Source organism: Colossoma macropomum, unplaced genomic scaffold, assembly GCF_904425465.1.
Source record: "Colossoma macropomum unplaced genomic scaffold, Colossoma_macropomum, whole genome shotgun sequence".
NCBI lineage: Eukaryota > Metazoa > Chordata > Actinopteri > Characiformes > Serrasalmidae > Colossoma > Colossoma macropomum.
Genome location: NW_023494787.1, coordinates 42302889 through 42329591, shown reverse-complemented (window position 1 = coordinate 42329591; position 26703 = coordinate 42302889). Strand labels below are relative to the sequence as shown.

At 40.8% G+C, this 26703-nt stretch overlaps 2 protein-coding genes across 5 annotated transcripts in view; both read left to right on the top strand.

Moving 5' to 3' along the window:
- prkacaa (protein kinase, cAMP-dependent, catalytic, alpha, genome duplicate a) overlaps nt 1-7277 on the top strand; it is a 28550-nt gene extending 21273 nt beyond the window's left edge. For all 4 annotated transcript variants that reach the window (XM_036567416.1, XM_036567414.1, XM_036567417.1 and 1 more), the window contains exons 6-10: nt 699-825; nt 2624-2719; nt 2927-3049; nt 5209-5373; nt 6995-7277. In XM_036567416.1, the coding sequence (XP_036423309.1) occupies nt 699-825; nt 2624-2719; nt 2927-3049; nt 5209-5373; nt 6995-7120 (637 nt within the window). In that variant the 3' untranslated portion in view covers nt 7121-7277. The remainder of the gene's footprint in view (nt 1-698; nt 826-2623; nt 2720-2926; nt 3050-5208; nt 5374-6994) is intronic.
- A 3975-nt stretch (nt 7278-11252) lies between these two features.
- Nucleotides 11253-25130, top strand: samd1a (sterile alpha motif domain containing 1a). Its single transcript, XM_036567413.1, has 7 exons — nt 11253-12228; nt 19016-19268; nt 20986-21131; nt 22452-22515; nt 22604-22685; nt 23183-23297; nt 24722-25130. Exons 1-7 carry the CDS (start codon nt 11866-11868, stop codon nt 24872-24874), a joined length of 1176 nt encoding a protein of 391 aa, XP_036423306.1. The 5' UTR covers nt 11253-11865; the 3' UTR covers nt 24875-25130.
- The last annotated feature ends 1573 nt before the right edge of the window (nt 25131-26703 follow it).

Genomic DNA, 26703 nt, shown 5'->3' with positions numbered 1-26703 from the left:
AATGAATTTATCTTGTGTGGTATCTGCTTGATGTAATCCAGATGAAAGGTACAAGATGAAAGAAGTTATGACATGGCAAGGCTAGTAATGTTAGCTGAGGTAACAGGCGACTAGCATTTGTCTGTTTAAAAACAATGTTTTTTAATTTTTGGCCGCTAAAGATTGTCCTTTCAACATAGGGTGATCCTTCAAATAATGCCTTACAAATTTAACTGAAATTTCCATTCCTAGTTATTATAGACTTAATAATATATAATATATTATTTCAATTTACAAGTTTGATTTTAAAATATAAATGGTTGACTTCAATCTGATTAGACCAAAAATGCAGGTGTGGTCAATAGAGAATGGAAACTAGTTGGCCTAACCTGAACTGTATGAATCCACCCAAGCCCTTTTAGCTTATGCACTGTTAGTAGGGCTGCAACCATCAAAAATGTTCATGTTTGCGATGCAATCAAGGTAGGATCTCTTGGCCGCATATGATTAATAATCTAATGTCTGCTCTTCTGCAGTTAAGACAGATGCTGACACCTCATGTTGGAGCTCTTATCCACTATCATGTTACTGAATTAATTTTTCACGGTTATTACTTTAATTGGGAATATTTGTTAGCATTTGCATTTTCAACCAAGTGGTTCAGTCAAGTGGCTTGCTTTTACAGTCCTCTCTCCCTCTGTGTCGTACTCTCTCTGTAGTGAGCCCCATGCTCGCTTCTATGCTGCCCAGATAGTTCTGACCTTTGAATACCTTCACTCGCTTGACCTCATCTACCGAGATCTGAAGCCTGAGAACCTGCTGATAGACCAGCAGGGCTATATACAGGTAAACACACACAGTTCAGAGCATACAGCTCACCTCACGCACCAAACTCACAGTAGCAGACAGTCGTATGCAAACATTTGAGCACCCTGATCAAATTGCATGTTGTGTTGATTTTCTAAGTGAAAATAAGAATCTTCTACAGAGAACACGCCTCCTCCTCATTTTAATGCGCATTTGCTGTTTGTTTGGTGTTTGTTTGTTTTTAACATATTGGGTTAAAAAAACAAAAACATAATGTGGCCTGTGCAAAGGTTATTGGACATTTTATATTTTATGATGTTTTTTTGCAATGTGTTAAACTCAAATAAATATTTAAGTTCGTTCCCTGTAGAGCAGTGGTCACCAACCCTTCTGGAGATGCCCCCCACCAACCCCTCTGTTTCCATGCCCCCTTACTTAACATTAAAGCGTCTGATTCAGCCAATCATGGACTTCGAAAGAAGTTAATAAGCTGGAGTAGGTGCAGCACATTGTGGTTGGAACTAGACTCTGCAGGAAAGTACATCTTCAGGACCAGGGCTGGTGACCAGTACTTGAGATGATGTGTTAACTTATTGGGTTACCGGTTACTATTTTTAGTGACTAATTTTATTTAGTTTAACACATTGGGGAAAAAATAAAACCAAAAATATAAAATGTGCCTGAAGTTTTGTACAGGCAAGATTTTTTTTGTCCCTCTCCCTTTTTCCACTTAGAAAATTAACAAAATATGATGTCAAAACGGACTGCTGTAAACTGTTTAATGACCTTAAAATCATGTCAGTAACATACCAAGGTTTTCACTGCTTTACCATGCATGACACATCAGCCAATTTTCCAGCCATACATGGGCTTAATCACATGTGCTGGAGCGGGTACACCACTAAACTTAATCTAATCTATGTTTTCTTTAAGCAAATGGCAAAATACAATATTACAAAAGCACAATTCACTATCATAGCCATTAATGCGTAACACACCTAAAACACAATACTGGGTGTGAGAATAATCCTAATGTTTTACGCATTAAGTAAATCATGCAGTGGATTTGGAAGGGACTAAAATCATTGGAAAGCTGATAAATACATTACCTCCCTTTTCCATGTAAAACTGGTCCCACATGGAACTTCGATTAGGTAATTTATATTGCAGGCAGAAGATTAATCAACCCATACTTCTTGATTGCGAGCATGTTCAGTGCTAAGAGTGCCTTACAAACCTGCCCTAGCTTGTTTTGGTTGGACGTTTTTTTTTGTGTTGTTTTTAAAATTATATCAAAGGGAACCTTACACAATTTGTTGTAAACATTAAACAGACAAAGTGCATTTCTAGAGAGAAAGCATGCTATGCTATTTTTATTTATTTTTTATGAACTTTAAACAAATTACGTACATTTCAGTTACCTGTCAGGGCTTCAATACCATAAGTGCACAAAATGAAATAAAAAGCTAAAAACAAACCACATGGCAACAACTTTTGTCATGTATCTGATGCTCATTATCTCTCAAATATGTTGCAAAAAGATCACTAAAACTTGAAAAGCAATATCATATGGTATGTAAATATTACAGTATATCCATATCGATGATAGCACTATGCTAAATGTTTGGCATGGAAATTTTATTTAATGATATAGAAAAATCATGGAATTCTTTTGTTTAAAAAATGTACAGCTCCCATGTGGTTGTACAGTGGCTTATGGTCCAAAGAAAAGCTACTCAACAAGCCCACACATTTGAGGCAAATAAAATGAGCTTCATCTATAAAACGTGGATTTAATTGTTTGTTTACATCACTTCTCTCTGCTTCCTTCATGTAGGTAACAGATTTTGGATTTGCCAAGCGTGTTAAGGGCCGGACCTGGACGCTGTGTGGCACTCCCGAGTACCTGGCACCAGAAATTATCCTCAGTAAAGTGCGTACCTGTGGCTGTGCTAGCGATCCCATTCATAAGCAATGAATAAATAACCTTTCACACTGATGCGTTCTCTCACTGAGTCATGTTGTAACACACTGACACTCACATGCTTATTAGTCATAGTAGGCCTAAATTTGTAGTAAGTGAGAGAGCGCATAGACTGAGGTTCTGTGCTGTAATTTCTCTATGCTTTTTCTCTTTCAGGGCTATAATAAAGCTGTGGACTGGTGGGCTCTTGGGGTCCTGATTTATGAGATGGCTGCTGGTTATCCTCCCTTCTTTGCTGATCAGCCCATTCAGATCTATGAGAAGATTGTCTCAGGCAAGGTGAGTGAAGAAGAGGAACAAACCTTTAGTGCCATCCGTCACTTCTGAGTTGCTCTGCAACAAAGGCAGTTTATGCAATGTGCTAGCTGTCATACAGGAAATTAATAGTCAGGAAGACACTTAAGCAGCGCGAACGCCACACAATTTTTACCCCTGATTTACTCCTTTGAACAGATTTTCATAGTTGGAAGCAGTTTTCCAGGTCTCGCGCTTGATCGGAAGTAATTGAGGACAGATGATCCAGCATTGTGAGAGAGGATATGTGTCGGTGTTCAGTCTTCCGATTGAATTCTCCTGCGATCACAGGCTGATTTTTACGTCTCATAGCTTTCACGAGTCAAAGATGCTCAGCGAGGTAGCTGAATTAGTGATTTAGGCAACAGCCAGTGAGAGGGCAAGGTTGTATGCACAGAGGTGGAGGAGCTGCTTGGTGAATACTGACAGATGCTTGAGTGTCTTTAGTAACTTGAAGTGCCTTAAAAACCACGGGCTAGATTCTCAGAGTTCATAGAGGTTACTAACGACAGCCGTAGTATCAGCCTTATGACCCTCCTAGCCTAGGACCACTCTGACTGGCTAGTGACCTTCCCCACGCTTCATTCGCAAAAGAAAGACAGAATACGTTAAGGCAGTCGTGGCGTAACTCCGGGGCTTTACCCTTGAGGGAAGGTGGCACATCAGCTGCTTTCATGTTTACCAAAGACTGACACGTTTCAGTATGCAAACAGCCAATGGGAAATTAGTGAGGAAGCCCACATAGTACATCATTGCCCTTGGACTAGTATAAACAGCTGTAAAAGCGTACATTTATTGTATGTTATTATGTGTGTTTTTGTATTGACATATGTACCTCATCATTTATGTTGTTAGTACAAATAAATGCAAAAATGCAGTAAAAAATGACAGGAACTTCTGTGGAGTACAGTTAAATCATAAGACAAGTGGAATGGTCAAGTTCTTTATATTATTGTGTATTTTAAATTGTATTATGACAATTTATTTTAATCACTTCTGTCTTCTATGGGCTTTGTTAACTCCACCCTTTAAAAATAATTGCTATAGGATTAAAAAAAAAAAAATACAGAAAATAATCACTGGAGCTGCCAGTTACAACAGAGGCTTGGAAGATATGATGCTTCTGGTGGGTTATTTGTGCTCTAGGTGCTTTGAGAATCTGTCCCCAGAACTTCAAGGCCCTTGCACAGTTTACCAGTTTGTAGTAAAATGCTTCTACAGTTCTCACTGCAGAATAGAATGATGTTGGCTTTCCCAACCCCATATCCATCCACAGTTTCTGTACCAACAAGTCTGTTCCGGTTTAGCTTTTTTGTCTCATGATAACGATGAGATTTTGGATTTTGAGCACTTTTTAGTGTGTTATACCCTCATGCCTAATTGCCTAGGTTACACACCCTCATGATAAAAAGACATACAATTCTACAGAAGACTGACGTTAACTGTGAGATGCTGTCTGCTTTTGCAGTCTTTTGTGTAGTGTACACCTGGTTTTAAATATTTATCCACTGATGTGGCAACTTAAAGTTCAGAGATAAATCAGATTTGCAGTTTTCCTTTTATCCCAAATGTCAATGAGCCAAGACAGTGTGCTTCTTTAGTTTTACATTGGAGCTACAAAGTTAATGTAGCTAACATGTAATAGCAGCTATACCCCACCAATTAGTATTGTGAAAACTGAATGCCGAAATCATTACACTCTCCTTGAACCGCAGACTTTCTTATACGGTTTCTGACACTGTGTGACATACTTTTATCTATAAAAATGGGCTAAATTTGTATCATAAGTAAAAACAGAGGTAGCCATCTGGGAGCCTGAATTTTGTCTGTACATTTGTCCATTTTTATAGATCATACATTGTCAGAAACAAGTCTACTTGAGATTACTTAACAACTTTACACAGATTGAGGCAAAAGTTTGCACGGTGCTCAGAAGTCTACATATCGTTCCATTATCTGTCCCCTGCGTTATTTCTGTAACTCCAGCACAAAACTAAAGAGGCAGATTTCTAAAGCCAAACATTTCCTTCGAGTGTGGATGAGTGTGAGTGAGCATCTCCCGTCCTCTGCTGAGTGTGGTGCTCCTCTGGTTCTCCTGTTCTGCTTTACTCTGAGCTTGTGCCTTCTGTTCTTCTCCTCCCCAGGTGCGCTTCCCCTCCCACTTCAGCTCGGACCTGAAGGACCTGCTGCGAAACCTGCTGCAGGTGGACCTGACTAAACGCTTCGGCAACCTCAAGAATGGTGTCAACGACATCAAGGGCCACAAGTGGTTTGCCACCACTGACTGGATCGCCATTTATCAGAGAAAGGTGAGAGAGCGCCAAATAACATGGCTTGAACATAAGCGGAGGTCTCAAGTTGGTTAAGACTTTAGGACATTAGTGAACCTTTTTCAGGAGAAAGACATTGTTCTTTTTGTTTCCCAAGTAATTAACGGCATAAAATATACATTTCAGTGCATTGATCTGAAGGTGTTTTTTTAACCGCATTGATTTTGGAGAGCTTAAACTTACTTTCATTGATTACAGTAATATTCAGTTACGTATGCCCTCATTGGTCAAAATAAAATTCTCAGGCTATTTTCAACCTTAAAGGGAACTTCCACTAATTTTGTTTTTAGAATGTCTGCATAATTCAGTGTATGAAATGTAAACAAAGTCGTGCAGAGTGATTTAATGTAAAGTGGTTCATTTGGTGCTGCCATTTTATTCACCATCTGTGAGTTGTGAGTTAATATAATAGAAGTCAGTGAGGTTTTTCCACTGATTACAAACCCGTGATCACACACAGTCATTTCCCCTGCCAATAAACCAATGCCACCCCTAAGTGTATAAGCTGAGTTTGGTTATCCTTCCTGCCAGAGTACCAAATATGCCAAGCTGGAGTGCATGGATGAAGCTAGAAATGCTGCAGACCATTGATTGGTCAAATGTAATAGTCAGATATTTTCCCTTTTTATAAAAACACTAACTAGACAGAGTTGCTGTCTGTAACACTGCATATCATTTTGAAAGCTAAATTAGAGGTTAAAGCTGCTTTTGTTTCACTATTAACATTAGCACCAAGAAAGAAATCATGTTACCACCACACAACCTCTAAAGAACCCTGACTACTTGCACTTTTCTTGTGTGCATAGGGAAACAAACAAACCTTTAGATTTCCATTACTTTTTAGCTACATTAGTCCTGTTACCACAGTGCAAAACTAAGGAAGGAAACTTTGGACACCAAAAATGTCTTGACTGATCAGCTACAGTGGGGTCCGAAAGGCTGAGAACAAACGGAGCACATTTAAACCTGAACAAAAGAGAGTTTTGTAGGACAAGTGACATGAAGAGAACATTTTTTTAGATTCTGCATATTTGTATTTCACCCTTCAAATTTAAGCAAATTTGTGATGTTAACCATATTATAACCACATAGTTTTTATTTATTCTTTTTATTTATTTATTTATTTTTTATTATTATTTTTTAGTGTATTCCCATTCATATTTTGTTTTAAAGTTCACCTGAGCGATTAGAACACTTAAATGGTCAGCCATGACATCCTGCTTCACTCTGGTAGATATATGATTATATGTGTATACATACTTATTTGTGGCACACACAGATATGAGAAACATATATTTCCTGATTAAAAATATTTTTTTTCTGGAATCATTGTACTTGTAGAGATTAGATTTTTATTAATATTCTGAATGAATGATGGAAAAGATAAGTAAGAAAAAATGTTTTTTATTTTTGTTTGTTTTTTTTTAACAGCCTTTTTTGCTCATGTTTTCCAGGTGTGCCAATATTTGTGGAGGGCACTGTAATTCTGAACTGAACCTAAATAATCGAATCAAATGTCATATTTCGTGATAATCTGTAATCTGATCAATCAGTGAAATCAGAACCTGTTATAACCTCTACGTGTTTGTCTGTGTCTTAGGTGGAAGCCCCCTTCATCCCCAAGTGTAAAGGACCTGGGGACACCAGCAACTTCGACGATTACGAGGAAGAGGAAATCCGAGTCTCGTTCACAGAAAAATGCGGAAAGGAGTTTGCTGAGTTCTAGACCCAGCCAGGAGCAGTGGAGGGAGAGAGCGACGGAGTGGTGAAGACGAAGGGGGGCGGCAGAAAGAGAGAGATGATAGACTGGACTGAGCCTGTATTCAGTAACAACAACAATGATGTAGACCCCCCCACACACAGAGATGGAGAGAGGGAAAACAGAGTCCCAAGAGAGAGCCAGCAGTGTTGTTGCCTTTCGAGATCGCTTATCACTTATTACTATACTTATCCGTTTTCATCGTCTCCCTTTGGTTTGTAGAGAGGGTCCTCTAGGTAGAGGTGCAATCATCTCTCTGGATTTGGTTGGCACGGGGCACAGAGCTTAATCTCTGGTACTGAATTGTGGTTCGTCCAGGACACTTCACTCCTGGATAGCAGCTTCTTAATCGAGCGCGGCGGCCGAGCCTTGCTCTGTTCTTCTCTACCCTGTTCCGTGTTGTTTCACTGATTTTCTTTTTTCCCCTCTTCTGCATCTTTCCAGTCAAATCTGTCCTAGCAATACCAAGTCAAACTAGCCAGCCTAATGGCAGTAATGGAAAACAGGTGGGGAGGGATTCTTTTTTCCTCCATAGTGTGGCGTTTGGGGCGCCTTGTCTTTGGTAGAATGGCAAGCTCCCCTTTGTCATTTCCTCAAAATTAAGCTTGGCAACATCACCCTGTCCCACTTTTTTTTCTGTCCTCTTTTTCATACATACTTCTCACGTTTGGTACATTTTCAGACATGTTTAGGCAGTGTTGACCACTTAAAATTGTGAAATTGTCCCTCAATTTTAACTTGTGTGTGTGTGTGTTTTAAACACATGCATTATGACTTGGACTTTGCTAGCAAGTTTTAGTTTCTAACAGTCAGCTCAAATCTCAGCAGTGGGTTTCACAGCAGCCATAGTGGAGGAAGCTCTGTGGTTTTAAAATGGCCTCCGCACTCCTGAATATCAGTCTTTGGTAGCATGTGTACTGTTAAATGATGGACTGCAGCTCATTACCTTGATGTCTTTTCCTTTCAGCTTTTTTGTTCAGCTTTGAAACCTAAATGAAGGGTAAATCAAATCACCTTAACTGCCGAAATGGAAAAAGGAAAAAAAATGTGAAGTTGAGTTGTTCAAGCACAAAACGCTTGTTAGTTGCAGTGGAGCTGGTTGATGTGTTGACATGAAAAAAAAAAAAAGTAGCAAAAATCTCTCCGGAAGGGAAAAAAAAAAAGAGTTGCATGTTATTTTTGTACTGCAAAATGTTAAAGCAGGACTAGGTTTCAAGGTTTCTGCTGCAGTGATGGTGTGTTTACTCACTGTATGTCCTGCCATTCAGTGAACAAACCCCACAACCTGCGTTTTAGATCTGGAATTGGGGAGTTCAGTTCTTAGAAAAATCCTTTGAGTGATGGGTAAGGGATGAGGGTTTTTTTTCTTTTTTGAATGCCCACTACAGAAAGCTGCCTTTAGTGAACAACTCTAATGATCGTACATGCAGGCAAGGCATCTTTCTTTTTTCTTTTTAGTACAAGTCTTTAAAAATCAAGTATCCAGATCACACAATTTTTTTCTTTTTTTTTTTGACTACCCATCCAAAATGAATTGCAGGATGCTCTTATGGCTATTGGTGGGGCTTTCTATGTGTGTAATAAATTGGAAAGCTATGGAAGCCCATTCCCCCCAGGTAGAGCAGAAATAGTAGCCTGTTTTTTTTTTCTGATTTTCTGTTTACAGCAGCAGTAGGTAACATTTTTGATGTAGTTTCTTGAAATAATGATTTTTCTCAAAGTATATAACTTTTTTCTAAATAATGAGTTGCTTTTAATGAAATATTACCTTATTGTCAAACAATATTGACTTATTTTCTTAAAATATTGATTTTATTTCTTGAAATAAGGACTTTTTTGTGAAATATTAACTTTTTTTGAGATTTTGAGTTCAGATGAAGTTCTGACTTTACATGTGAAAATAATGAGTTATTAAATTTCAAGAAAGTAATTATTTCAGGACATTGCAAGTCAAGTCAGTTTCAAGATAATAAGGCAAAATGTTGAGAAAATAAGTCATTATTTTTGAAGTGCTACGTCAAAATGTGGTTGTACATCTGCCAGAAACATCCTCTACCTGGTGGAAATGAGCTTCCCTAGTAAGCAGAACTCCTGTGCCCTCATTTTAAATTAAAATCTAGTTCTTCGACATGGGAGCTATGAGAACATGGGGGGAGAAAAAAAGTAATTCTTGCTCTTTAATTCTGTAGGATGCAAGACAATCTAAACCCAGATATCTCAGAGATGTTCATAGTGCCCCATCATGTGCAATAATGCAAAACATTTGTGGTAATTATTTAGTTTATTTTAAACATAGCTTTGCTTGTGTGTGTCATCGTGTGCAGAAGCTCGTTTTTTTGCTTTCAGCACTGTCATACAGGAGTCAGCGGTTTGCTGTGGAAGGCTGTTGGTAGGTGCCGTCCTAACCGCTCCTACTAAATCCTGCATTTCTGTGATTTGTATGTGATGTAACTGAGGATTCTCAAATTTTTTTTTTAATGAAGTGTGTTGTAGTTTGATTTACTTTTACTGAATGTTCTCAAAGCTAATGAATTGGTGCCAGCTTAAAAACAGATCTTTGGGGGGGGGAAACAATGTATGTCTTTGGATGAACAGAAGTATCTCTTTGACATGGCTGTCGAGTGAAAAGGACACTGTTTGAGAAATGCTTTGTAATGTTTTGTTTGTCCACATTTTCCCTACTGTAGAAAGCCAGTGTCATTCAGGCCTTCGACTTGCACAGCCGAAACAGTAATTGGGATGCAGGCTTTGCTCGTTTGAGGTGGCAGAGAAGTAACTTTGAGGGAGGGGAGAGAAACGACCCCCAATGGCAGTGTCCCACGTTGTAGGGCTGCTTAGAACTCAAAACAAAATGAGCTTTGGATTATTTAATTTTGCAGTTGCCACCTGTAGGCTTACATCACCATGGATATTTTCGCTCACATTATTATTGTTATTATTATTTTCTCTTTTAAGACTCCAAAGCATAAATGAATGGGGGAGACAGCTTCGCCTCCTGGTTTTGTATAGCTCAAGTGCTGGGGGGAAAAAAACAGTGTTCTAGGAAAACTTACTGAAGTACTTTTTAAAAAAATTAAATCGACAGACTTTGGCTTGGCTGCAGTGGTATTTTGACAAGAAAACTGGCCAAGGACTATCTCCTATTAATATACTGTGTCAGAGGATGTACCAAAGTGGTTCAGATTGGAGCCTTTCCTTGACTTTTTGCCCAGGACCCACATGTATAAAGCTTGTCAAAGTGAAACAGATCTGTGATCTGTTACGGCCTTTCATATCCTGATGGACACAGTCATATGAAACGGGTGGAGTCAGTCCCAGACAAGCACTTCTACTATGTGTCTTGTTCATGTGGGCCCTGAATGTACTGGGATAATATGGGAGTAAATCTATAAGCAGGTTCTAAGCAGATTATCTGCAAACAGCATCTAATCGTTTTCCAGCAACCAAAGATTTATGGGAAATGCTCAGATGCACCACTCCTGAGACCTCTTCTGACCGAGTATGTAAATAAGTGATAAACCTTGCGTTGTTCAGCTGTTGCAGTCACCCACTCTATGTCCTCTTGGTTCTCTGGGCCCAATTCCTCTCTTGAAACATGTTTGGTGTCCCACGTCCCTCCGTCTCCTTCTCATCCCTTCACTATATTGTCAATCAGCTATTTTGTGTGCATCAGTCCACGCTTCAATTTGCCTTTGTACACATCCAGTTTCCTACACTCTTCTATTTGCTTTTTAAGATCATGAAGAAGAAAAAAACATTGATTTACTTTTTTTCATATTTTCTAAGTGTATTTTCAATAACAAGAAACTCTTTCCTCCCGACACAGGTATGGTGATGGTGTAGTTTATTGTACCTTTTCGGGGAAACAATACTGTATATTCTCTGCCTTTAACAGTCTTAATTATTTTACCTTCTGGAGAACTTGACAGATACCCGTAAGACACATGGAGTATGTTAAAATTACAAAAAAAAAAAAAAAAATTACAAAAAAAGTACACAGAATAATATTTTGCAACATGTATCATTCCAATAAAGTTTTAATTGTTAAAATTACAAAAACGTTGGTCCTGTTTGAAATGTTATTTTAATTTATTAATAATGGACCTCTGTGTATTTAATAATATTGAAAAATCTCTTATTTTGGATTTTAAGGCTTTATTTATGAAGCAGTTGATGCATTTTATATATTTAGTAAGAAACAGCTTATGAGATATAAAATGGTTGATTTGTGGATTGGACGTCCTTTTTATATAAACATTCAGTTTTTAATATAAACTACCTTTTCACTTTTATCTTTTTTAATGTTAGGGATTTAGTGCGAAAGCCTTTCTCTCCTTATTTATGTATTTCTGAGTGTTTATTTTACGGTGTCAGACCTCCTGCATCTTTTTCATTCCACCTTAAATCCCTCCGCCCCCTTGTGGCGGTTGCGCGCGCGCCAATCCAGGCCGTTCCACCTTAAGCGCACGAGGCGCCGAACGCACGCGCGCGCGGCGGTGCGATGTTTCCGCTCGCTCGGACCGCGCGGCTTCCAGCGGGGCAGCAGCGCGAAGCCTGGAGATAAAAAATTTTAAAAAACGCCCGAAAACAAAAAAAGGAGTTCGGAGCAGCGCTCACTGCACCCCGCCGGCAGCGCTGGGCACGGACGGACGGAGGAAGGGAGCGAGAGAGAGAACGACAAAACAAAAGCGAAAAAAAAAAACCCCACAATAATGTCCGAGCCGAGGTTCCGCGAGTGGATTCTGGACACGATAGACTCGCTGAGGTCGCGGAAAGCGCGGCCGGACTTGGAGCGGATCTGCCGGATGGTGCGGCGGCGGCACGGCTCGGAGCCGGACCGGACCTGCGTGGAGCTGGAGAAGCTGATCCAGGAGCACGCGGTGCTCAAAGTGAACTACAAGGGCTCCGTGTCGTACCGCAACGCCGCCAAAGTGCAAAGAGGCCGGCGGAAACTCGAGCAGGCGTCCGCCCTCAAGCCCGCGGCCAAGCGAGCCTGCACGGCCGAGGTGAACCGCGACGGAGGCGGCGACAATGCGCTGGGACCAGCCGACGAGGAGCCGATGGAGGACGGGGAGGTGAGAGAGAGCGAGCCGGTCTGGGAGAGAGAGGGGGGAGGTGGAGGTTGTGGAGGAGGAGGAGAAGGAGGAGGGGGTGCTCGGCCAGTCTGAGGCGAAGTAGAGAGGATAAATTTAACATTTCGAGACACAAAGTGTGGGATTAGTGAACTAGTTCGTCTGAAAACGACAACGCAAAAGCAAGTGCGCACACACACTCACACACTCAGTTAACGTTACTCGTTCGCACGCGCACACACACACACGAGCGAACTGGCGCAGACGGACGGGGAGCGGCACTAACGTTATCGTTAGCTTCTCCTCCGAGTGCGTAAAAACGCCAACAACAACGAAAAGCGAGTGCTTTCGGCCCTCCGCCGGGCCGAGCGGCCTCTCGAACACTTTTTCTGGTTTGGGGTTTTTTTGTCTTAAACGCGAGAAAAATTCCACTCAGGTAGCTTAGCTGGCTAACACTAACGTTAGCTGGCTAACATAAACAAAAGCTTTTCGTGGCCCCGGTGGGTTTCTCGGCTGGTTTTGGGGGTGTTTTGTCATGTTTTTTAACACGGAGGAGGTTGAAGTTGGAGAGAAAGTCACTCACGAAGAAAAAAACAACAAAAACTAACCCATCGCGGATGTGGGGAACCGAGCGACCGGAGCGACTCTGTGTGTGTGTGCGTGAGAGTATGTGCGTGTGGGGGGGCAGGAGGGGGAGGGGGCGACGGCTGAGTTAGCGTTAAAGGACGTTTTTAACCACAAAAGCATCGATAAACTTGCATATATTTTATCGCCAAATTACAAAAAAATGCAGTTTGTCGAGAGAAGCCGACCCCCCTCCTTGTCTCAGAGGAGGACGGTGAGTTGGCTGAGCGTAGACGCGGGAGGGGGGGCGGTGGAGGTGGGGGGACGGAGACACACACACATACACATACACACACACTCACACACACACATACACACACTCTCACACCGCTATGGCAGAAAAAAGACGGTTTTTGAACGCACAAGCTGTTACAAAGCTGAAGTCAGCTTCTTATTCGCCAGATTCTTGTTCGAATTTTTCTCGTTCCACCTTAAATGGTGCAGCAGTTACATTGTGGCGCCCCAGGCTGCACCATTTAAGGTGGAACGGGGAAAATTCGAACACGAATCTGACTTCAGGCTCGTCAGGCTGTTTAACAGTCGGCGGAAATAACGGGCAGCTGGGGAGCTCGGCGGTGTCTGCGATACTGTAAAGCTGCAAAGCTTATTCGCTCCGACTGGCAACATCACTGATGTGCGTTTGCGGCTGCCGGTCATGTCGGATAAGCCACGCGTTCATCGCTAGTGTGTGTGTGTGTGTGTGTGTGTGTGTGTTTTTCTTCCCTCGTCCTCTGTGGCGGCAGCAGCGCGCGCCTCTCGGAGCCTCTGAGCGCAGGGCGGGATCTAAGTTCAGCGCAGCAGCGCCGCTTCTCTGAGCGACGACCGACTCGTGAACGAATCGGCTCGTGGGAACCGATTCACAAGTTCGACTGAACTTTTTCATCCCGTTTAATGCGAGTGTCCAGTCGTGTCCGCTAAGACGAACCGTGCTAGTTTGTCGAAGTGTTCTACCGTAGCGCATCTTTATAGATGGCTCTCTGCATAAAACTGTAGGTAGCACGTTTTCATAACCTAAAATCATCTAATCCAAAAAACGTATACCATTGAAATTAATAGGTCACTCTAAAAAAGGTGGTTCTTCAAGGGTTGTTTAGTAAAGAAAATGGTTCTGTATGCAACCATGACCACTCATAGAACCCTTTGATCAGAGGGTTCTTTGCATTATGAAATGGTTCTTCAGATTGATTGAGAATATGCTGTAGATGCTTCATGTAGAACCGTTTTGAAAAGGGTTCTAGGTGGCACCCAAAGGGGTTCTTCTGTTGTTACAAGTTTGACATCATAAAAATGGCAGAACGCTTTTTGTGCTATATAGAACCATTTTCTAAAAGGTCCTATATAGAACTATCTACAGCACGTTCTCCAGCAATCTGAAGAACTCTTTCACAATGCAGAGAACCCTTTAATCATACAAAGGGTTCTTTGAGTGTTCATTAAAAAAAACAAACATTTTAAACACACAAAAGCGAGTGCTTCCTGTAGGGCCGGTTGTAGTTTTTCAGAACTTCCTCCCACCTTTTGAAACACCATCAAAGGAGGTTTTTCCTGGCTTTGCCACAGTTTATGTAATAAGCATTGCTTACAGTAGTAATAATTTTTGCAATTTGGCCTTATAAACGAATCTGCAGACATGCAGATTTAACATGCACATTACCAAGAAAGTCCACAGGGCTCCCTTAGAGCTCTAATTCTGCTGTTCATCTAGGCTGTAAGAGCGATAACGTGGACTTTCAGAGAGGCTGCTTGGGATGCAGCTTTAGCAGGCCTGAGAAAATACAAAGAAAAACACATGTGATGGCAAACAATACAGAAGCAGTTTAATAAAATAAATGACTCCCTGGACCTGAACCCACCTCTGCTCTAGCGATAATCTGTACAGTCTCTTTGAGCGCTGTCTCTGCAGGCCGCTGTTAGTCACTAAGAGTCAATTTTGTCACATTCATTCTCACCACAGCTTTGTTTTGACTGAGAAGCATCATTGGTCCTCTGGGACAAGGTGCTACCTTCAGCATTGATGCACGTTGCTGGTTTGTTGTGGGTGTGTTTGTGGGTGGAGATCGATGCAGGCGAGAAACTTATTCACGCTTGGAAGTGAAAAATGATGACTGGAGTTGTGGTTTTTCATAACGTAGCAAAAATGGCACATGAGAACAGTCGCTGTTCTACTGCATATATTTATAGCTGGATTCTACAGCTCTGAGTGCAAGCTGAGAACAGCAGTTAGCTTCTCCGTTTTGTTTCACGTCAGGGTACGGATGTAAAATGCATAGGATTGGTATTTCACATTGACTGTAAGTATAGGACAGTAGAGACTAAAGAGTAAACAGTGGACAACTGGACAGGGTCATGAAAAAAATGGTTAGTCCTTAGCATTAGTGACTATTTGTTGGAGTGGGCAATATGACAAAAATTATCACAGTACTTCAAGACATTTTCACAATATGCATCTTTATATTTAGTTTTTCTGATATTTAGTTGGCAGCACGGTGGCGCAGTGGGTAGCGCTGTCGCCTCACAGCAAGAAGGGCCTGGGTTCGATTCCCGGCTGGGTGACCAGGGTCGTTTCTGTGTGGAGTTTGCCTGTTCTCCCCGTGTCTGCATGGGTTTCCTCCGGGTACTCCGGTTTCCTCCCACAGTCCAAAAACATGCAGTCAGGCCATTTGGACATGCTAAATTGCCCCTAGGTGTGAGTGAGTGTGTGAATGTGTATGTCTGTCTGTCTGCCCTGCGATGGACTGGCGACCTGTCCAGGGTGTATCCTGCCTTCCGCCCAATGACAGCTGGGATAGGCTCCAGCACCCCACCGCGACCCAGAAGGATAAGCGGTTTAGATGATGGATGGATGATATTTAGTTAGGAAACATCAAGTTGGAACAGACAAAATAGAACTTAGTGCCATATATAAGAATACTATTATAATAATAATAAACCTACAGCTACACTGATTTTTGTTCAATGTTCAAAAACCAATTATACAGGCTTAATTGTGCTCAGTTTGCAGTAAACGTGTAGTTAGTGTTCTTTAAGTACTGACGATATCCGTGATATGATCACTAAAGCAAATTGGAAAATATCACGAGAATGATAAAATATTGTCATATGCTCCACCCCTAACTGTTTGTATATGTATTATCCATCCCCACAGATTGGTCTTTGATCTTTAGTCAGTGTTGCATCCTGGTTTCTCTTTCTGTTATTTCTGTGTTTTGGACCTTTCGAGTCTTGCTAGTGTCAGAGAGCACAAGTACACTCTCAAAAACAATGGTTCTTCAAGGGTTCTTTAGTAAAGACAGTGGTTCTTTCTAGGACTATGAACACTCAAAGAACCATTTGCATGGTTCTTTGCAGGGGGGAATGGTTCTTTGATGGAGAATGTGCTGTAGATGGTTTTAAACAGAACCTTTTTGAAAATGATGTCAAGCTTGTAACAGTAGAATAATATAGAAACGTTTCCAAAAAGGTTTTGTATAGAACCACATACCACATTCTCCATCAATCTGAAGAACCATTTAATTATGCAGATGGTTACACTGTTCATGGTTATAGATAGAACCATTGTCTTTACTAAAGAACCGTCTTTTTTAGCAGAGAAGTAGAAGTAGTGGCTTGTGAATCAATGAACGAACCGACGTTCGATTCATTGAATCGGGCGGTCCGAAAGAGCCGGTTCAGAGAACTGAACCGAATCAGACCAGCCATGCTTCGCGCGGGCAGCAGCGCGCGCTTCGGAGCGCGTGCGTGTGTTGGAGGGGGGATGGCGCGTGCTGGAGTGGGTTGGGTTGGGGTAGGTGGGTCTCGGCTCTTTCTCTCGAGTTTGAGGAGCGCCTCAGCAGCCTCGAGCTGGTTACGCAAGGACGCGCGCGCACATACGCGCGCACGTCGTGCGCTCAAAGGCGCAGAACAGCAGCCTCGTCCGCGCGCACACAAAACACGCACGCGCACGAAAAAACAAATAGAAGTTAAAACAATGCACGGAGGGGGTGCACCGCAGCTCGCGGGTCGTGAGCCGCTTTTGTAAACGCGCCCGTTTCCCCGGATTCGAAGTTTGTAGCTCGGCTCGCGAGCCGGGAGGCGGCTCTTTTCTGCTTTCTCTCCTTTTCTCCCTCCCGTTCGGCTGTTCGTGAACTAGCACGAGCACAGCGGCGGCAGTCCTGACCTTACGAAGCTGAAGTCGGCTTCCTATTCGCCAGCGTCTTGTTCGAATTTTCCCGTTCCACCTTAAATGGAGCAGCAGTTACTGTAACAGCTGCACTATTTAAGGTGGAACGGGAAAATTCGAACAAGACGCTGGCGAATAGGAAGCCGACTTCAGCCTCGTCCTGACCTTTCAGCTTGTGATACGCGGTTCCAGTTAAAGCGCGATTGCTAGCGAGAGCTTACACACATGGAATGTCCCCTTTAATAAAAACAGCGCGTGCTAACGCGCGCTCTGCCTGTAAGTTAGTCCAGATGCAAAGGTCAGCCATATTGTGAGTGTGATGATGCATCGCGGTTTCAGTCATGGTTTGATTTGATGATTTCCACCGTTTGTTTTAAAAGGGGAGTTCCCGATTTTTCATAACCTCTGCATAATTGCGTTGATAAGTTGTAAACAAAGTCATTCAGAGTGGTTTGATGTGAAATGCTCCGCAGTAGAGCAACTTACTGAATCAGAACTGTTCACAGTGGTGGTGAGAGGAACCAGACATCTCAGGACTTCAGGATCATTATTTAATACATTTATCAGCACATCAGCATTATGTATAAAAAATTACGACTTTATGATTATTTATGATGACTATATGATTACTTTATGAGCATTATGTGTAAAAAATCTGAAGACACGTGTAGGTTCACTGGTTTGGAAAGTAAATGAAATGGATTTCTGGTTCATGTCACCACCACTAAGAAAAGATTCGGTAAGATTCTCTGTAATGAGCCATTTCACATCGAACCGCTCTGAATGACTTTTCGGTCAGCAATTGAATCCCAGCAATAGAGTAATGCAGAATTATAGAAAAATTGGTGGACTTACCCTTTAACATAACGTGAAGACATTCTGTTAGAAAAGCATTCACAGGCTCATATCCTACATCTTTTGCTTACATTTTGTTGTATTTTTTTGTATTTTTTCCCGAGGTTCACATGCAGCGGGGCCCAAATGTCAGAGACTACACTGAAAATCTGGAATGTTCTTTTTCATTTAAACCTTAAGAAGTTTGGAAAAAATAAAAACAAGTGAAAGTTATGACAAAGTTTGTACAAAAACTGAAACCCTTGTTCAGACAACTCTCAGGAGGGTTTGATCTACTGATCATGGGCTTTTCCACAAACTTGTGGACTCCATGCCAGCTCTAGTGCACGCTGCCATTTAAAGCAAAAGCGAGACATACCAAATACTGAGGAATTCTGAAATTTGAGTAAATATATTCAAAGATGATACTTCTTGCTGAAACTGTTATGCTGATAATATGGTTTGTAAAGAAAATGTTGCATCAAATTCGAAAAGAATGCAAAATATTTAAAAAAGAAAATTGCAAAAATAAAAAAGATTTCACTAGTGGTACTTGGTTTTATGTACCAAAAACAGTCATAAATAATTTTTCTGACTATTTTTCAATGTTGCTTTGTACTTACTAAACAGGCTGTATTGTTACTGTGCTGTTTAGACTGATATTTGCAAATGACCTAATTTCTGATTGGCTTTCCTGTATAGTAACTTTGTTCAAAAAGCAGTCCAGGCTGCAACTCTTCTTTTAACTTCAGTGTGAATATGTGGGGCTAAACTGCAGTACGTGGACATATGTTAAATGTGTGTGAGTGTGTGTGTGTGTGTATATATATATATATATATATATATATATATATATATATATATATATATATATATATATATATATATATATATATATATATATATATATACACACACACACATCTTTTTTTAGGAAGAGATATTGCATTTTTAACTTGTAAATCGGTTGTTCCCTGGTTACCAAACACTAACTTAAGACAAACTAATTAACCAGGTCATGTGCAGAGCATGAGGTCTTCAGGCCTGGGATTGGAAACTCCTGATGTAAGCCTTCCTGCTAATCTAAAGTTACAGTTCAACTGTCAGGCTTGGTCCAGTTTTCACTATTGAAGTCAAAGTTTAGCTCTCTGACCCCACCTTGCTTTTTTTCAGGATGAGCTGTCCACCACTGCTGGCCTGGACAGCAGCATGGACGAGGAGGAGGCCAGTCTGGATGCGCCATGCATGCAGAGCACCACTGACTCCGGCATCGGCCTGAGTCCCATCACAGACGCTGGATCCAGCCTGCCTGCCGCGTCTCCCAGCGCCCCGAAAAGCTCTCCCAGCCACAGCAGCCTGGAGCCAGAGAGAGAGACCCCACACGCTCCCCCCGAGCACACACAGCCCGCCGCTCAGCAGGACACAGGTACTTACACAGCACTGCACCACACTGATCCTTCTAGCAGTGCCAACAAGTAACCCAGTGACTGAACAGAGGTGCTCATTTATTAGGGATGTATTAGGGGTGTCTGACCTCATAACAACAATTCAGTTTGACTCATAATTAGTGAATGATTCAGAGGATTCTGAAGGCTGTGTCCAAAACTTAGGGCAGCGGTCTCGATGCCTTGCTGCCAATGCTGTGTCTGTTTGAGACACACTTTGAAAGCAGCATCACAACATTGCCAAGATACCAACAGCTCAGTGCTAGCTGTAAGCGTTTAGCTGTATTAGCATTAGCCTTCAGATTTCTTTCACCAGAAATACAAATGTATTTAAAAGTTATTATCATAACCAAAATGTGATATTTTACATAAATTTGTTTAAGTTCTAATGCTTAAAAAGTGCCAGCGTTTCACTGGCTGTATTACATGAGCTGACATGAGTTACACGCCTGCTATTTTAAAATGACAAAATAAGAAAAAATACTAAAAGAACGCAGCAGTTGTTTAGCTTTTAATAAAATCGATAAGTTTAGCCAGCCATTTCTGTCAATTAAAACAGGGATTTTTTTACCCAGTAATATATATTAAAAAGGAAACAACAACCAAGTTGAATACTTTATTAGAAATAAACTGAAGTAAAAGTGAAATAGCCATGATTTAACTATATTAAAAATATAGTTAAAAGTTGCTTTTAATCTCAGCCTAATCATAATGAACACTGTAGCCTGTTTCAACAGCCATGGTTCAAGTAATATACAAACAGATGTTCATAGAACAGAACAGAGGTCAACTTCTTTTCTAAAATCGCTTTACAACAGGATGAAAGCCGCACAGGCTATTTCTAGTAAGAAATAAAATCAGTTCACTTCAGTTAAAACAGTCACAAATAACCAGAACTTTCACACAAACCGGTTTCTCTCTTCTGCTGTGCCTTTTTCTCCTGGCTGCGTCAGCATTGACACACAGGATTATGGGAAATGAAAGGCAGCAGCCAGCGTTGTATAAAAACATTTGGTTCAGGCATAACCAGGTGTGATTGTTACATTTCAAACACAACAGACATCTTAACCAAACAGAGGTGAATTTTCAGTTCCGTTATAGTGGTGTGATTAAAAATGATTTAAAAAAATGAACCGAATGGAGGAACTATACAAACAATACACAAAGATTTTTGAAAACAGTCTAAGAATTTTATTTTTTAAAAATTAAAAAATACTGGCTATTGTAAAATGCATAGTTCCAGTCCTGTAATCTGATTGGCTAAAATTGAAATCTGAAAATGTCACATAATACCTGTTATAAATATATAACTGCAAACATCAATTGAATTTGATATTAATGCCCTAATATATGTTGCTTGGCAGCCATATTCACCTGTTAACAAACTACACGTTTAGTAGAGGAGTGGTTCAGTTACTATTAATAATAAATTATTTATTTTACCTCTGTTTTATAAAAACAGCCTTGACCAGCAATAAATCTCTGCACTGCTCAAGCTTGCATGGCTTCTTGCTTTATTATTAGAAACAGTTATAGTTTATTCCAACCTTCGATGCATCTTGACTCCCCTAATATATCATTATTTAGCAGTAAAGTGCTGTGTTTTTATGAGTGATTTGTATGGTGGAGCTGCGGCTCTTGGCAGCGTGAGTACCTGAGCTCATTACGACGTGCTGCGTCTGCCACTGTCCCTCTCAGGGTCTCCGGAGCTGGAGCTGGCGCGGCAGCCGGCGGCCATCTGTCCCTCAGCCCAGCGGAGCACACTGACGGGAGAGGAGGGGCCGAGAGTTGAGGAGAGCGCGCTCACACCCGATCAGCTGCTGTCGGACTGCAGAGCCTCTCTGGTAAGCACGTCCACGCGGCTCATCCCAGCTGTCCATCATAGTGAACATCAGAGGCTCATTAGGGACTGCAGGTCGCCATGGGCTAAGCTCAGTGCTGGACTGTATATGATTATTCCACTGCACAGTCACTCTCAGCTGTGCAGTTCAGACCTTTTTAAAGTGATGGTTTGGCCAGTAATCCAATCTATAAGACTTATGGAACCTTATAGTCGCCAATAAGCACCGTGCAAACTGCATGCCTAAATCGTCCCACAAGTGCCTCAGGTTGTGTTGAGTTGTTAAGTAATCTTAAGTATGTGGTTTCTGACCAGGCATGTGCACAGATAATTGCCGGGGGGGTCGGGGGGAGGCTTAAGCGCATACCCTTTTCGCCCTCAGGCTGTACAAGTACCTCCTTGGTCGGTGTGCAGTAATTGTATTGTATATTTTTAATATCACATTGTACCAAGAATTAAACTCGTGGATCAGTTTGGGCTCCACAAGCTTCTTCATGAAGCTTCCACAAGCTTTTCAAGTGCAGTACTGTCTGTCTATGGAGATTTTACCTCCGACCCACCTCACATGGACGTATCACAGTGTTGGAAATCCCACCAATGATTCACCATTCTCTAAATGTTCTCTTTAACTAAGTGTCACATCCCATTATGTTGTTATTTTGAGTAAGCAAACATAAAATGGGTTTTTAATGATTGTAAAAACAGTTTGAACAGTTTAGCTTTTAAAGAGATCACCTGTCTTCTCTATGAGAACACTTCCTCATCAGTAAAACTATGTTATTTCTGTCTGCCTATTGGAGTCTTTGGGAAAGACTCCTAACACTATGTTTGCTTTCCTTTGAAACACTAAAAGTTGGTCTCTCTTGACAAACATGAATACTTTATGCTGTAAAATAAATTATATTACAAGTTCATGTTGCCCCTTTATTTTCCTGAGCCCCTACCCCTCAAAATGACCAAAAGTTATATATAAAAATAAACAAAATCGTGAAGAAAGGAGGCCGCTGCTACTGTTTTTAAGCTTTGATTACTTGTTATCTACATTAATGCAAAACAAAAGAAGCAAAACTGGGACAGACATGTCTTGCTGATAGACTACATTACATTTTTTGCTGAATGATCAGTTTGAAGTGCTTTATTCATTGTCCTGGTTGCCCCAGGACTAGCGCTCAGTTTACATAAGAGTCCTTTGGTGTTACTGGCAGTGGTGTTGTTTTTATTCTGTTCCTGCAGTACTTGAAATAGGCCCACCAGTGGCAGTTATTCCTGATTGAGGCTTTAATTAGAATGGATAATTGACTCGTATTGTCTCTCTGCTCCACAGCACCAGGATGAGGCAGTTGGTTCTGACCGAGAACCCGCCAAAGGCTCTGTCCCTGCAGAAGAGGGTGAGTGATCTGATTGAACAGTCTGTGTCCTGAACGAAAAAGAGTTCCTACTTTAAGCCAATATATAAAACTTTCATTTTCTTTTCAGGTAAAAAGTGCAGTAAAGGGGATGATGTTGCTTGCCCACAAGAAATAGAGCAAGCCAAGAATGGAGGGATAAAAAGAGGAGTGTAAGTGACAGTGTTTATATTTATGTATTTGGATTAGATTTTGGTGTGAAAATGTAATTAATTTCCCACAGTAGCCTAAAAGACTTAAAGGGATGTTTTTTCAGTGAGGGATTAGCTCTGTCTTTGACTAAAATGGGCTTTCAATACTGAGTTGCTGTTGACAGTGTGAATATTTATTTTTTATTTATTTATTTATTTATTTTTAACTCTAAGACTAGTCTTAAAATCACCAGTCTGGGATTACCACACCTGCTGCAGTACTAGCTCTGAGTTTGCTAACAGAGTGCATTGCAAACAGACTTAATCTCTTGTTTTAATAGGTGTGGTCTTGTAAACTTGTTTTTGTTGTTCATGCTGTAGGAGAAAAATTAGCTGGTACTTTACAGTAGTTTCCCGATTGGGGCAGAGACTGGTCAGGAACAATAGGGAGTTCTGGTAATGACAGGTTAGAGTGTTTAATGTGAGGTATAATACTGGTCTTGGTCTTTCGTCTGCAGCTCGGTGAAGCCTGAGGAGATTGCACAGGACCTGCTACAGTGGAGTGTGGCGGACGTGGTCAGTTACTTCACTGCAGTGGGATTTCCCGAGCAGGCAGTGGCTTTCAGAACACAGGTTAGTACCTCAGCACTGTCCAGGCTGCCCAAATCTGGCGTGTGAAGACATACTATGTGGTTTGATCTATCGTACTTGAATAGTATCAGGAGTATTATATTGTAGTGTCTTAGAAATATAACATTGCACAAACAAATTGAACATGGACTTTGTATTTTGTGGCCCTCGGCTTGCCTTGACTTAGATTGTGTTCTGGATAACCAGGGAAAATTTTTGGGCACTGCTGGCCTGCTTAGTACTGCAGCCACTAAGGAGCAGTTGATCCTCTTGGGAAAAATTACAGAGTTTCCTTTTTTATTCTTTTATTTTTATTTTATTTATTATTATTATTATTATTATTATTTTAATTCTCACAATGGCCACAGGGAACTGGGCATCGGCCCACCTGCTCTACTGGTTTATCTCAGTACTTTAAGCAAGTAATAATAATAATAATAATCATAATAATAAGACATAAAATTACATGTAATAGTTACAAAATGCTGCTTGATGCCTGAGATATTGTTTTATTATAGTTTTGAGATTTAAAATGTATTCTTCAAATATATTCATGGAGAAGAGGTACATGTAGGCCATTGTAAGGCAAAGTAGTGCCCAAAGAAAATATATTTTTCAGATTTGCCACTATTTTACCATCATCAACATTGCGTTTAAAAACTCTTGAAAACACATGTAGGGTCACTGGTCGTTTTGGATTATGTCTACATTTGCATCAAAGATGTTACCATCCCTGGTGTAACCTCAAACTGAATAACTTTGTTTGCATCTGGTGATAGAATTCTTAAGAAATTTTGAAAAATTGGTGATATTCCTCTTTAACCAGTTTGGTTCTAGCTGCACTGGGGAAGTTGCTTCATCTTTCTTCTAGGACTTTCACAGTCTATGGCTATAGTTTCTAGCCTTTTGACCGAACAGAATAATTTCTCTTCTCTTCTTTCATTTAATAAACGTTTATTCTTTAGTTGTTTGGTTATGAGGTAGATAAGCCTCTGCATTTAGATGACTGTAAGCTTTTACTGCTCCAGATGGCTGTTCCAGTACAGGCTGTTCTCAGAAACTGTAAGACATTTTTGATCCAGTGGTTGAAATTGAATTAAAAAAAATATATATATATATATATATTTTTTTTGGCTTGGTTGTAAAAATGTCTCTTTTAAACTAGTCATCTTACATTTAGTAAAGGGTTATTCTTTTATTTGGTTACAAAGTAAATATGATTCTATATCTAAAAGCTTAATATTAAGGGAACAGCTTTTTGAAGTAGTGCATACAGGACTTGAGAAAGTGTGTGTGTTTTGTTTTTTTGTTTTTTTTTTGTAATGGACAAACCCCACTGACTGCAATTTAAAGCTGATTCAGTCCAGCTAGTTGGCTAATATTAGCTAGTTTATTAAGCTTATTGATGTTTATTTTCACATCCACAGGAAATTGACGGGAAGTCGCTTCTCCTGATGCAGCGCAGTGACGTGCTAACAGGTCTGTCGATCAGACTTGGCCCCGCCCTCAAGATTTACGAACATCACGTGAAGGTGCTGCAGAGGAGCCACTTTCAGGAGGATGGTGATGTCATCTCATAGCCCCGCCCCCTCCACTTCAGAGACTTGACTGATACCCACAGAGCCCAGCGTGGGCACACTGCGGGGAGAGAAAGGACTCCTATACTCAGCCTTTCCTCGCCTCCATCCATCCATCCATCCATCCATCCTTCCCCCAGACCGGCAGAAAACTCTGCCACAGGATATCATTTCTCTCTGCTTCCTCTCCTTCTTCACGCCATCACTTCACTCCATCAGTGACGCCACTCAGCTGTGGACTTTGTGTCTTTGGCATTCTTTTATTCGTGAAGGGGAGGATAGTTCTTCATCCACCAGTATAGTTTTTCTTTATATGAGTTACAGTATCTCAGTAATATATTTTGTTTGCAATATTATATCGACATTTCCCTTTTACTTTTAATATGTAAAGCAGCAGAAATTCCGAACTGTTGAAACGCATACGTAACATTAGGAAATAAATTCAAGTTTCAAAAAGCTGTGTACGGTACGTACTGCTGCGGATTGCTTACTTTAAAGACTGTTCCCCGAAACCTGGCTGTGAGCCATGTGAAAGGGAAGAATCATCAACTTTTCAAAATTTTACATGTGTAATTGTCCCAAGGATAATCGCTAGGTGAAGGTAAGAGGATGTCCTGGAGTTATGTGTCTTGAGTTTAAAGCTAGAAACATAATGGAAATGTATTCGGCCTGTCTTGGCCCAGTTCATGTCCATTTTATAAGACAAATGTGTCACCTTGTTGAAACTCTGGTTCCCACCAAACACATATACTTGGGGATCTCCAATAAAAAAACACACACTTGAGAAAGATCCTGTTGTTAAGTTTTGTTGTTGTTTGATTCCAGTTACTGGATCCCAAGTGAGTCCATTTTTGTGCGTTTCCTACTCCAGTTCATCTGACCCAGCACACGAGGGGCTTATTATTTACATAATGAGTTGAGTGTTCGGCTGTGTTAGATGAGGGAAAACGCAAAAATGTGCATAGTGGAGAATTTCCCCAAAAAATCAGTATAATCAAATAATTCACATGTAAACAGTTATACAGAGTGGTTTGATGTGAAATGCTCCATAATAAAGACACTTCAGCACTGTTTACAGTAGTGATGGCAGAAATCAGACATGTGAAAAAACATTCACAGAGAGAGGTACATTTAGAGCGTTATAAGGCAGAATAGTCCAAAAAGAGAACTATTATTTTGTTTGTTTCTTCAGATTTACCTGTTTTACCATTATCATTGTTACATATAGAAGCTCAGAAGACACATGTAGGTTCAATGGCTGTGTTTATGCTGCATGTATCACGCTCTGTGGTTCCTGTCAACACCACTCTAAAAATTTAAGTCAGTAAATCTCTCTACAGTGGATCTTTTTACATCATATCACTCTGAATGTCTTTGTTTATATCCCAACAGTTCAAACAAGAAATGCTGAAAAATCTGTGTAATTCCACTTTAAATATAGACCTCTAAGTTAATGTCACTTTGTAGGTTGGCAACCAAATGAGCCCTGGGTCTCAGCCATTTTTGTGTAGGAGAAAAATGAATGGGGTTTTCAGAAATCACTCCTCTGTGGTTATTCGTTGAGTTCAAAGCCTATACATAGAAGTAGATAGATAGGAGCTCAAATCTATAGCAGAGGACCCCTCAAACCCTTCAGACCCTTCAAAGCAGAGGAGTTCAAACCTGCAGCAGAGGATCCCTCGAACCCCTCAGACCCCTCAAAGCAGACAAGCTCAAACATGCAGCAGAGGACCCCTCAAACCCCTCAAACCCTCAAAGTAGAGGAGCTCAAAGGTGTGAGTTTATTAGAGATGCAAACGAAATCCTGGGGAGGATTTTCACTTTCTAGAACT